General features: G+C 44.3%; 1 protein-coding gene across 6 annotated transcripts in view; it reads left to right on the forward strand.

The window, feature by feature from the left end:
• SASH1 (SAM and SH3 domain containing 1) overlaps positions 1-13,175 on the forward strand; it is a 316,969-nt gene that overhangs the window by 277,212 nt on the left and 26,582 nt on the right. For all 6 annotated transcript variants that reach the window (XM_042940041.1, XM_042940040.1, XM_042940043.1 and 3 more), the window contains 6 exons: positions 3,926-4,000; positions 5,432-5,575; positions 8,917-9,052; positions 9,866-10,035; positions 10,797-11,006; positions 11,799-11,949. In XM_042940041.1, coding sequence (XP_042795975.1) covers positions 3,926-4,000; positions 5,432-5,575; positions 8,917-9,052; positions 9,866-10,035; positions 10,797-11,006; positions 11,799-11,949 — 886 coding nt within the window. The remainder of the gene's footprint in view (positions 1-3,925; positions 4,001-5,431; positions 5,576-8,916; positions 9,053-9,865; positions 10,036-10,796; positions 11,007-11,798; positions 11,950-13,175) is intronic.

Genomic DNA, 13,175 nt, shown 5'->3' on the forward strand with positions numbered 1-13,175 from the left:
CAAAAGGATTGCTAGGTCCATCCTCGCCTTTAGTCTTCTAGATGTTCCCACATGTGTCAACTGTCTTGGTGGAGCGTGTTTTCCATCTTTTCTCACTCATGCGCATCTTGTAACATTCATACTATTAGCGACAGCTTCCCTCTTGGTTCTTTCTCTATCATCGCCATAGTTTGTGGTTGCGTTTGTGCTTGATGTGTGTACACAGCAAACTCCTCCTCATTCATTCACTTCTGACCTGCAGGTCTTCTGTAAAATGCTGTGGCAAAGAAATCTTGGTATAATGTATTAACTTCAGAAGGGCTCTGCCCAGTTCATCTGCCTCTGTACCTTTGCACGTGACCTTGATAAAACACATCCACCTCAGCTCTGTTCATTGGTCTCCCCGCCATGAGCTTAAATCATGTCATACCGAGAATTTTTCCACCCTGACTACCTTGAATTGCTCATGTGTCCCTCATATTAATTACCAGGTTAGTATTGTAACTTCTTCAAGACTTTCTCTCTAGAAGTTGTATTTCTAAGACCTGTGCTAATTTAATTGTGTGTCAGGGATTCATTCTTCACTGACATTGAGTGTGGACACGGGCGAGCTTCTTTTCAAGCACCAAGTTTCACCCCCTATAACGGTGGCACTGTGTAATCTCGATCCCAGAGGTCACCCAAGGCTGCATATTTTTAAGATACTATGAGCCTGAGGTAGTATTGGACAGTTCTACTGGCTAAAATAATATCTTCAAGGCTAAATTAGAAATTTGCACATACCTTTTCTTGTTAAGCATAATTGTACCATCAGGAAAGTAAAACTTCACTTTCTAATTGGAGAACTGTAAGTGCAAACAAGCATTTTAACAAAAGTTTTTTTTGGTGGGGGGGTGGTTTATCTTGGTTTGGTTTTATGGGGTAAAGATAATTCCTTTGCTTGGTTTCCTTAAACCATTTTGTTTTCCATCCTTCTTGTCCTAGTGCACAGTTTCCTTTACTCTTCAAACTTGATCTTTTTGTCTTTCAAAAATGCCATATTTGCTTGATGAAACCTCAGGGAAATGATAATGCTGTATTTCACTGGAAATGGTCACTTGTCTTCGTATTTTTGGTCATTCAGTTTTTTGTTTGAGGGAACAGGCATGCATGACATTTTGGAATTCTGTCCATTTTTAAACTCCCACCCCCCCCCCACCCCCCAAAAACATGTTTTCAACTGCATGGCCATTCCATTGACCGGCTCTCCTCATCTACAAGCATCTCTCCAAAATGTTCTTATAGTTACCGCTACAGGAGATACGAAGACCTTGAAAACAACCTCACTTAGGTTTCATTTGTGTGGACCACCAAAGCCAAAGATTGGCTTACTTTTACTGTTCTCACTACAGTCTGTTTTCTCTGGTGAAGGAATGCTGTTTCAAGAACTACTTGATATTACAGAAAAGATTTAAGACTCGTCCAAGCGATGTTTATTATTATGTTCTTTGTCCCCCACTCCTGAAGAAGAGTCTGTTCCAGACATCTTAGCATATCACCGGGAGAGGTTTTAGTTGGTAGCTAAGAAGCCCAGTTCACTCTTAACCCTAAGCTTTTTATTTTATGAATAAATGCATGCAGCTGGTATATGAAGACCTAAACGAGCTTCTAATTTATTACAGTTAGAAGTTTCCACATAAATTCTTTCTCGGTTATTTCATATGCATCAGAAAGTACATGCTGGGCTCCAGTGTTGCAGTTGATGCTGGAATTTAAAGCAGGGAAGTGCAGAAGCCATAAAATGATGAGGCATCTGGGCGCCATACTTTATCTGTAAAGCCCTGAGTCACAGGAAAGGAACTAGAATAAAATCACTGCCTTTGCAAAAATGCAAACATCTATTTGGCATTATAAGCTGGAAAGGAAAAGTAAATGTTAAAAATGAACCTTGAGAGATGGTCATAACATTGCTCGCCAGGTTAGGGGATTTGGTGAATGTTTTTGTATAAAGAGGTCTTTTGCGTTTTTTTATTTAAAAAAAATTTTTTTAACGCTTATTTATTATTGAGAGAGCATGAGAGGGGCCGAGAGAGGGGGAAACACAGAATTCGAAGCAGGCTCCAAGCTCTGAGCTATCAGCACAGAGCCCGACGCGGGGCTCGAACCCACAGACCGCGAGATCATGACCTGAGCCGAAGTCAGACGCCCGACTGAGCCACCCAGGCGCCCCTCGCTTTTTATAGAAGACAATACAGTTAGGTTGACTATAAGGGAGATCAGATTATCCATTGATATTTGATACACAATTAGAATTATGTCCATGGCGGATTATTTGAACCAGCAACAACAGCTGAAGGAGAAACACAGCTGTGTGTGACATCCGGAATTTGGTTATCCCCAAGTACCTCCCGCAGCACTTCTCTCTCCTGGCCCCTCATTCTGCCATCTCTCACCTTTTGGCCCCCGCCTGGGAGGCTCTGGTTTTACAATGGAAGCTCCCAGAATGTAAGGCCCAGAACTAAGCTTTAGTCCTTCGTTTACATATTTAGGATGTTTTACTAAGCCTGAACTCAGGTAAGGTAGGATATGGTAATTGGTCCAGGACAAGCTATCAGATCAGAGCAGGCCTGATGAAAAGTGAAAGCCCAGCACTCACGGCGTGTCTGCTACTCCTGAACAAACCAAAGCTCAGAGAGTCTAAGTGCCTTATCTGTCCCCCTACAAGGAAGTGGCGGGACCAGGGCAACCTGTGCGATTCCAGGAACCATGGCGTTTTCCTTCCCAGATGTTTCTGCTTTCTCAAGTCAGTTAATATACATCTCAAGTATATTTCTTTCAAACAAGCCATGTTTATAGTATGGGTTGTGCTTTTCTGTTCATTTCTTCCACGGAATAGCTGTGACCTAGACTTCTTGGGGAAACACGTCATACAAAATCTTGGAACCCAGATCTGCTATTCAGCTTTTATTACCAATCGCTTAAAAAGTGAATCCGCTGTAAGAAAAATGAGTGTGCTTTGAGTCTGTCGTACAGACTTTTTGGGGTGGGGGAGGGAGTGGCCATTGAATAGCTTTTGCTGGAAATACAACAAAGAATTCGAAGCAAGTTTTGAAATATAAAACTACTGAAATATAAGCAGTTCCATAAAGTTTGAAACCAATTAAAGGACAATAAGGTTTTTGATTCTTTACAACATCAGCATTTTTTCCTATTGAAACTAAGGAGTGTGGTCAAAGACAGTCACTGAATCAACCTTTTCTTTCTGGACAAATGTGGTGTCTTCATACACTCTGAGTAAAAGGGTCACGATTAGTTAAGTTGGGCAGTTAGCTGGGAAAGTTAGCAGCATTTTTGGCTAGGTCAAGGAAGCAATGAGTGAGTAATCCTCTTGGCCTGATTGTGCTACTATAAACATAACCTTTTTTCCCCTTCTCAGAGATTTAAAACCAAGCAAAATAAGAGTCTGTTAGAAAAGCCTGCTGTCAGTGGTAGAGCTATACAGGATTCCAGATCTGGGTTTCCAAGACTGCTCTGAGCCCGTGGATCCCCTAATACATATTTCCTCATCATCATTACTATATGCAGCTGAAATCAGGGGACCGGAAGGGCATGTTCTGTTGCTAAGAGGCAGGGAATCTTGGAGCACTTAACAAACACATGGGTGGTGTTTGGTTGTATTTTTTTTAACCAGTTGGTTTTTGCACGTTAAGGGGATTTTGGACCCCTGGCATAGGCACAGTTCCAGTGGCCTCTGGAAAGGCAAAATGAGGGAAATTTCCTTAAAACATGAATCATGTATGTTTGTTTGTTTTTTTTTCCTCATCATTTCTTGTTTCCTATTTTCATCCTGTGGACATACTTGTGATTCGGTGATTGTCCCGCAAATGGGAAATGTGTTGGGTTGGCGCACTGCCGGCTGACTTAAACATAACTGGATTATTCCTGCCCCGCCCTCTCCTCCCCACAGAGAACCTGCAGTTTTGGAGGATTTGACTTGACGAATCGTTCTCTACACATTGGCAGCAACAGTTCAGACCCAATGGTGCGTACACATCAAAGGAGAAGCAGAAAGGTTTGGATTCAAGCATGTGGTTGCCATAGTTTCAAATTTGAGAAATTCCCCTAGTTTGAGAAAGGATAGTGCGTAACATCGGTGATCCTGCATCATAGTTGGATAGAAGCCCCTTGGTACCCATCATGGAGATGCTTTGCTGTTCCGTGTGGAACGACGATGACCACCTCCATTCCTGTGATGCCTTTGCTTCCGGTTTTCTTTAAGTCCCAAATCCAGAGGAGTTTGGCTTCTAGTAGCACGTGTACACGGCCACTACGCACAGGTAGCGTGGCAGGATGGAGCCCTGTGACCGGGGTCCAACAGGATGTGCCCAAATATCTAAGAAACCAGTCTTATCACAGGCCAAGTGCATGGCCCTCTAGGAGTGTAGGTCTTCCTGATCTGGAGCGTCCTGGAATGACCCCAGTATCCTTGGGCCCAAACCAAACCAGACTCTTCAGAGCCAAGGTTCCAGCTGCCTGAGATCTGCTTCTGGATCACTCTGGGGACAGTCCACCACTGTGGTGCACAAGTTCCATTCCCTAAGGTTCCCTTTCTGAGGCTCCAAGGATGTAGGTGAATTTTACCTACAGTTTTGTTTTCTCTTTATGCATTTTGCCTGCAACTATGAAATTAAAATTCCGTGCTTTATATTTGTGTATATATCATATGTCAGCTAAAATACCCATCTGTGATTTTTCAAGTGTTTGAGAATTTCCTAGAAGAATAACACTATTTTATTTGGATGTCAAACTTTATTGATTCATAAACCAATAATTTTATGTAGTTAAATCTTTAAAAAAAAATGATAGAGGAAGTAGGATTTCTTTTCCTTTCTCAGGGGAAAGTCGTTTTCTAAGATGTAAAATAGAACGAGAGATGACCAAGTTTTGTTCAGGGAAGGAAATGTACATATTCTTAGCAGTTGACCACACGGAGCTCAAGAATGCTGTTAAGTCTGATCAGATATTGGACTTCTGATGACTGAGATTTGCCATGTTGTTCTTTCCACTCTTCCTGGGGTGATTCAGTAGTATTATCTTTCTCTTCTTCCCACTGCTGGGATTATGTGAACATTGGTTCATTTAAATTACTCTTTATCAATGAAATGCAGCCCCCTTGGGTATCTAAAATGATGAGGAAAAGTATAATAGGAGAAGAATATACTAAGGTTAAAAAAATAATAAGTGACCCACATCCCACTTTAAACAAATATACAAAAGGGCCTTAGCGAGTAGCTTTTAATTTTCAGTCGAAAAGACAAATAACAGCACTGAGTTAACACAGGAAAAATTTCAGGATCCTGGGGGATGCCAGTATTTTTCTGAGAGGTAGAACATTAATGGTTTGCATAATAAAACCTGTTTCTGGGCATCCTTTTACTGTGATTAAAGGTATTTACAACACTTTGTTTTGCAGAGTAAAGAAGGAGATTTTGTGTACAAAGAAGTTATCAAATCACCCACGGCCTCCCGCATCTCTCTTGGAAAAAAGGTGAAATCCGTGAAAGAGACAATGAGGAAGAGAATGTCTAAAAAATACAGCAGCTCTGTCTCTGAGCAGGTATGGAACAAAGAGCAGGAGCAAAGAGCCAAGCCAAGGGCTATCAGATCTATGATCTGATGTAGTAGCAAATACGTTCACTGGTATTAACCAGGCTCCAGGACCATGCTTAGTTTGTGGACCCAGAAGCTCGACTGACATTTATTCAATAATTGACTCAGTAAACATCAGCACTTAGGGTGGGTGGTCCCTGCTTAGCGCTGGGAATACATGATGCAGGCCCCGCCTTCATGTACAGACAAGAAAAAGAAATCATGTGAAGAAGTGGTTACTCCTTAGTGCGGAAAGCATCTTAACATTTGACACAGAGGAAGGATTTTATCTGATAGAATATCCCTTGCTACAAAATGGATCGCCAGAATCAAACCACAAAAAGATACTCAAGTTTCCTTAGATAACAGACTTTTCAAAAAAGGTAGAGGAAGTAGGAGCTCTAAAAGCTCCTGGCAAGTAGATCTTCTGATAGCAGTTGTTTCTGGGGGTGTTTTCATTGATTGGACCTCTGTGTGGCCGTTGAGAGAGCACAGAATAGACCCCCCCCCCCGCCTCCCGTTCTGTGATTTCATCAGTAGAAACATGACCAGTTTCTGTTCTCATCGTTTGGGTGGAGGAAATAAAGGCATCTGGAGAGTTCGGCCTTGAGGTGACTTTGACCATTTGACTTTCCTTTCCTCTGGCACCTTTACGGCATTCGAGGCCTCTGTCAACTTGAAATCTTTGGGTAATGTTGCTTTACCTACCAAATAAAAACAGGGAAAGGGGACATTTTTGCTCAGCTGCTGCCCTCTGGTGGACAGAGGAAGCTAAAATCCAGACCTCCCCGTTTGAGTCCCTGAACACCAGCTAGCCACTGGCCTGCACTGTGATTCACGCAGTATCTTCAGCTTCTTACAGCGGTTGTCACGGGGGAAGATGGGGGGCATGTACGGATTTTGTTTCCGTTCCAACTGGGCACATTTTTGATAGTCACAACTGGGTGGGGGTGGGGCAGGCTGGGTGCTATGCTACTGGCATCTGATAGAGGACAGAGGTGCTGGTAAACCTTTTATGACAGTTCCCCCCCCCAGCAGTTACCCATCTAACATGCTGACAGTGCTCAGGTTGAGAAACTCTGGCTTGTTAAACCTACAGAAGTCCGGGCTGCGTCCTGTATGTCTTCTCCACGATCGTTTTCCCTTTTTGTCCCTGCGGGCATTGGGAGCAATGGCGATTCTAGATTTCTGCACAGCAGTGAGGCAAACTGCGCTCTCCTATGAAGCAGACGTCCTGCCAGTCACTGAAAGCAGCACCATCAAGTTGAAGCACTTTAGTTTGCTTTTCCCTTGATTTGAAACATCCACTAAAAGCTCTTATACACTTGCATTCTTAAGGGGTTTCTGCTTTATGGATCATGAGCATAGAACTTTAATGTCCTTTTCCGCCGTTTTCTAGAATTATACTACTATCTAGCAGGCTTCTAGTCTAATTCTCTGCTTTTTTGAAGCATTCATTTCGCTTAAAAGGAATAGATGATCATTATGATGCTTTTTGTAGAGAGAAAACTAATGTTGCAAGGTTTATTTTTAAACATCTTAGGAAATGTATCAACCATTATGGTAAAGATCTTTGCTTTGTCCCTGCTGTACACCCAGCACCTAAAAAACAGTACCTGTTGATAGGTAAACAATAGGTGATGAGTAAATTAATAAAAGTACTTGAGAACATACAGTATCAGAGATGTAGATTTCATATTGCTGTTTTTCAAAATGGGTGTTTTCAAAAGCATTAAAAAAGATAATTGGAGGGGCACCTGGGTGGTTCAGTTGGTTGGGTGTCCGACTCTTGATTTCGGCTCATGATCTCATGGTTTGTGAGATCGAGCCTTGAGTCGGGCTCTGCATTTACAGTGCTTGACTGCTTGGGATTCTCTCTCTCTCCCTCTCTCTGCCCCGCCCCTGCTTACATGCGTGTGCGCTCTCACTCTTTCTCAAAACAAACTTAAATTTTTTTTAAAGATAATTGGAAAGATGACTTAGTTGATGTTTCAGAAAGAGGAATGAAAATATTTTCAGGAATTCATACTTCACAGCTTCAGTTACTCCTCAGTGATGGCACCTCTGTTTATATTTGTTTTGGGGGTTTGTTCATTTTCCTTAAATGTAAAGGGATGTTTGGGGGGCCTCCGGCTGGCTCAGTCGGTAGAGCACGCGACTCCTGATCTCAGGGATGTGAGTCCAAGCCCCCATGTTGGGCCTAGAGCGTACTTTTAAAAAAATGGGCTTTGGGTCAGAGGCTGCCTTAAATGTTTGCAGGACCCGCAGAATCGCGTCAAAGCTCTTCTGATGACTCGGCACTATGCAAATAACAGGTTTCATTTAGAGGGTTTTGTGCTCACGTGGCTATGTGATATGCCAGAAAGTGGTATGTTCTGGCAAGTAAACCACTCAGACTGCAAACTTTTTAAAGCATGACACTGCTTCTCCGTATAGCACCACTAATCAAATGAGCGCGCCACACTTAACATGTGCAAATGAGGGGCCACCAAGCGAATAATGCCTCATGGCCGCCCCACAAGTAAAAAGTACTGCTGAATCACTACTGTCCTCATTCTGATCTGAAAGGGGCTGCACAGCTTTTATGCTGCACGCATAAAGGATGTGAAAGAAGCTAAAACCACAGACGACGTATAGAAATTTTATTACAGACCAAAAACAGAAAAAAAAGGTATTTTTGCTATGTATCTGTATCCAAAATTGGTTATTTCATGAACTAATTTTAATAATTTATGTAAACAGATGAAGAATCTGGTCTTTTACTTATTTTTGCTTTAAGGTATAAACGTTTCCCTTCAGATTGAGTCAGTGTTTTCTGATAGTACTTCCAAATCACACATTACTGGTAGATTGTACTTGATCTGCATTTGAAGTTCATTTTTACTACCGACCTATAGACTATGCTACCTATCTGTCTTTTAAGCCTTTAATAAAATGTTCTAAGAGGTAGATATATATATATATATATATATACGTACATATATATATATATATATATATCGTTTTCCCATATATATATATATATATATATATATATATATATATATATATATATACGTATATATATGTATTTTTTTTTTTTTGGAGATTTCAAAACCATCTATTTGAGCATGAAGAATGATTGAGTTACATGAGCTGCAACTTTAAACTGAAGCAAGGCTATAGATTAAAAAGGAGGAGGATTTGGGGTACAGAATCAAATATGGGGATAAAAATGGATTTGATTTAGTTGAGGGCTAAATTGCTTCCAATTATAAAAGGACACCCGTCCACTCTGATGAAACTTAATTTTGTTGAAACCCGTTATAGGACTCGGGCCTGGAGGGAATGCCCGGCTCCCCTCCGTCTTCACAGCCTGATGGTGAACACATGGACAAACCGAAGCTCAAGGCCGGAGGTTCTGTCGAGAGTCTGCGGAGTTCTCTGAGTGGCCAGAGCTCGATGAGTGCGTCCCGTTTGTAATTATAGATGGTTTCCGTTGGAGTCCACATCAGACTTTTACTGGGTGTCAGGGTCAGGCAATCGAAAGATGAAAAGAACAAGTTCCCACCCTTCGGGTGTTGTTAGAGACAGACCTGCGAAATGTCTGGACCTAGAGTCATATTTGTTTCGTAGCAGACGTATGGCAGTGGCACAAACGGGGTGATGAATTTTGATCGGAGAAAACAGGGAAGCATTTCGGAGGAAGGATCTGGAGAACGGAGGGGAATAAGTCAAGGGGAAAGGCTCTTGAAATGACCAACAGAAGACGTGGGGAAAGAGCGAATTATAAATGTCACAGACAATGCGTGCCATTCAACCACTCCAGGACTAATGGTGGTGTCGCCAAATGGCGTGGGGGAGGAGACCAATTTAAACCCACCGTTTTCAGAACGCCTGGCCTTGTGCGAGTTCTTTGACTTCTCTGAGTTTCCTTGTCTGTGGCAAGGGGTAAGGACAGTATGCCCGAGAGGTTATGAATGTGGAAGGCTTGTGGTGTCCTCCATTAGGGAGTCTGTCACCTGGATTCCTGGGTCATAAAGATAACTTGCCGGAGTCCCTTGTCTATTTAGGCGGTTGATGAGGAATAACCATCAGAAAATTCAGATCCCCTGGACTCCTAACCCCGCCCTGCCGTGGTCCTGACACAACGGTTGTGGCCTGTGACTTCCCTGACCTGTCCCTTAATTTCCTGATCTGTGATGACCTTTAATGCCTCTAAGCTTTGCTACACAGGAAGTCCGTGTTTACCCTGGTTCTTCCTATCTTTCGTGTGCAGGTGGTCAGACTGTAAGTACCACGGATTCCTCAACCAGCAACAGGGAGAGTGTCAAGTCAGAAGACGGTGATGATGAGGAACCCCCCTACCGGGGCCCCTTCTGCGGGCGCGCCAGGGTGCACACCGACTTCACGCCTAGTCCCTATGACACGGACTCACTCAAGCTCAAGGTGCGTCTCTGCCCGGCCTCAGACTGACGGTTTCTTTAAGAGGTGTTCTGTTGTCCTTGCTTTTGAGTGCTGGGCTACTGTGGTGCCAGTATCTTGGCTGCTGTGATAAACTGGTCTCCTCAGGACAGAAAAACAAAACCGAAAACCAGGTAGCATTTAGGACGAAGGCGGGTCTTATGTTAATGCTCTGTCATCACCGTCCCCTCCACCGGTCCTTACCTCTGACCTCAGCTTCCTTTTAGAGTTCCTGTTGTCCCTGCCCCCCCCCCCCCGTCCGGTTTTGCTTTCTCTAGCTGAAGAAACCTTACTGCCTTCTCTGTATGACTAACCAGTGAGGTTTCTACAGGACAGATGGAGCTCCACAAAATGTATGAAGCACTTCTACAACAGGGCTTGCTGCTGGCATTTGATTGGTGGGAAATTCTTTCTCTAGGGAGTAGGAGCTCTGGATGGTGGCCAGGCATCCAGAGGGCCAGCCAGGTGCCCAGCCAGCCATGAGCACCAAGAGATACTTCAGCCACGTTTCACCTTGTGGTGAAGGGGGGGTGGAGGGTATGAGACCTCAGGCCTGCAAGGAATCTAGCAGAGGCAGGAGAGCTCTGGCTCTCTGCCAAGCTCCCACTCGTGTATAGTGACCTGTGGAACCCTGAGTCTGGCCCTTCGTTGTATTTTCTCATCTGTGTGATTAACACATCTAATTGGTGCAGGGTTCATGCCTAGAGATGTACCTAATGGAAGGATCTTTGTTCCCTGGGCCACAGAAAGGAGACATCATCGACATAATCAGCAAGCCACCCATGGGCACCTGGATGGGTCTGTTGAACAACAAGGTCGGCACATTCAAGTTCATCTATGTAGATGTGCTAAATGAGGAAGAAGAGAAGCCCAAGCGCCCCACCAGGAGGAGGAGAAAAGGAAGACCACCCCAGCCCAAATCTGTGGAGGATCTCCTTGATCGGATCAACCTGAAAGTCAGTTTCTTCTTGTTCTGGTCACATTTGGCTCCCTGCTGCCTTCTCCTTTTCCTAAATTAAGCAAGGGCACATTCAGGGAAGGAGAAAGAGTCATCTGTGTGATCCAACAAGGGCAGCCCGTTACTATGATGAGTAGCCATTATTCTACAGAAATAGGTACCGGAATTCTAATGCTGCCGTTGACCTCTGCGGTGGGTGACCGCCTAAGTCCCGGGTCAGAACTTGCTATTAGCCCCAAGAACAGCTTTCAGAGAGCCGTGAGGTCCGAGCTACTACCAGGAAGGGCTGTAAACACAAACCCCTGGTGCCCTGCTCCCTCAGCTCCTCAGACTGAGGATTTACGCCCACGGCCCGTCTCCCACTGTCCCTCTCAGGATCTAGTGAACCGGGGCCACAGCAGTAGATTCGGTCTCCTCCCTGCACAACCCTCTTGCTCCTGAGGAAGTCATCGCGCTTTCTGAGTTGGATTTCAGCAGCCCTATAAACGAAAGAAGTCTCCTGGGCTGTGCACGCTGCAGCGTTAGAGGCCCTAAAGCAGGGGCACAGTGAAAATGCAAGCCAGTGGGGCCCATGTCAGCCTGCAAGGTACATGTCCTTGACCCCTGATTAATGAAATGCCTTGCGCGCCTGCTCAGCTGAGGGCTGGGAGGTACACAGCAGATTACAAGCGATACTTACTAATCTTCCAGCTACGTGAAATGGACTGTGGAAAGAGTTTAGGGGTTCGAGGCTGCTTGAGGGTCCCGAATCACAGGGCCTGCTGACTCCCTTGGCTTCTTTCCCTCACAGGAGCACATGCCCACTTTCCTGTTCAATGGGTATGAAGACCTGGACACCTTTAAGCTCCTGGAGGAGGAAGATTTGGATGAGTTAAATATCAGGGACCCGGAACACAGGGCTGTTCTCTTGACGGCGGTGGAGCTGTTACAGGAATATGACAGTAAGTCCCTCCCGGCACACAAGTGTCCCTCGTTAGATCAGTCACATGCTCAGGTCCCTAGAGTCATTCAGTTGGCCCTACTTGATCCAAAGCCAGGGCCAGTTTTGTATTATGTCAAACAGCAGCACAAAGGCACAAATTTCCAATGTAGCCCTTCTGGTTTATGTGGGAGCAAAGAAAACCTTACTGCTGGCCCCTTTCCTGGCATGTTTCTAGGTAACATTTGAAGAAAAGGCTGCTGTAAGAGAGGATTGAATTGCAGTGTCTTTTTTTCTTTTTTTTAATATAAAAATCTGTTTTTTAAGATATAGGTTCTTAAAGTTTATTATTTTTTTTTATTATTTTTGAGAGAGAGAGCGAGAGAGAGAGGGTGGGCCGGGGAGGGGCAGAGAGAGAGAGAGAGAGAGAGAGACAGAAGCTGAAGCAGGCTCCAGGCTCTGAGCCGTCAGCACAGAGCCCCACATGGGGCTCGAACCCATGAACCGTGAGATCACGACCTGAGCCGAAGTCAGATGCTTAACCAACTGAGCCTCCCAGGCGCCCCGTATTTATTTGTTTTTAAAAGTTTATTTATATTGAGAGAGAAAAGAGAGAGAGAGAGAGAGAGAGAATCGCAAGCAGGTTCCGCACTGTCCATGCAGAGTCTGCTGTGTGGAGCCTGATCTCACGAACTGCGAAATCGTGACCTGAGCCGAAATCAAGAGTCAGACGCTTAACCGACTGAATCACCCAGGCGCCCTGAAGTTTGTTTATTTATTACTTTGAGAGAAAGAGAGTGCATGTGCAAGCAGGGGAGAGACAGAGAGAGGGGGAAAGAGTTTCCCAAGCAGGCTCTGTACTGTCAGCGCGGAGCCCAATGCATGGCTTGAACCCATGAACTGTGAGATCATGACCTGAGCTGAAGTCAGATGCTTAACAGACTGAGCCACCCCGGCACCCCTGAATTGCGGTCTTCTTAACCCCATAGATGCCAACTTAGGCACTATGGGATGTGCAGCCTCAGCATGCCGTCGGGATACACAAAGGTAACAGACATACTGGGAGTATCTTGCCCAGCCAAGGGTTAATTACTTCTCAAAGCACACTGGAATTGTTCTCTTATTGAATAGGATGGTTAATGAATATATGACATTCATTGGCTTCCACTGAAGCAGGAAGTATCTGAAATGAATATGTAAGAGATTCCATATTGCAAATTCTCAGCTGAGGTGATAGCTCATTTTTAT

The sequence above is a fragment of the Panthera leo genome, chromosome B2 (assembly GCF_018350215.1).
Source record: "Panthera leo isolate Ple1 chromosome B2, P.leo_Ple1_pat1.1, whole genome shotgun sequence".
Classification (NCBI taxonomy): Eukaryota; Metazoa; Chordata; class Mammalia; order Carnivora; family Felidae; genus Panthera; species Panthera leo.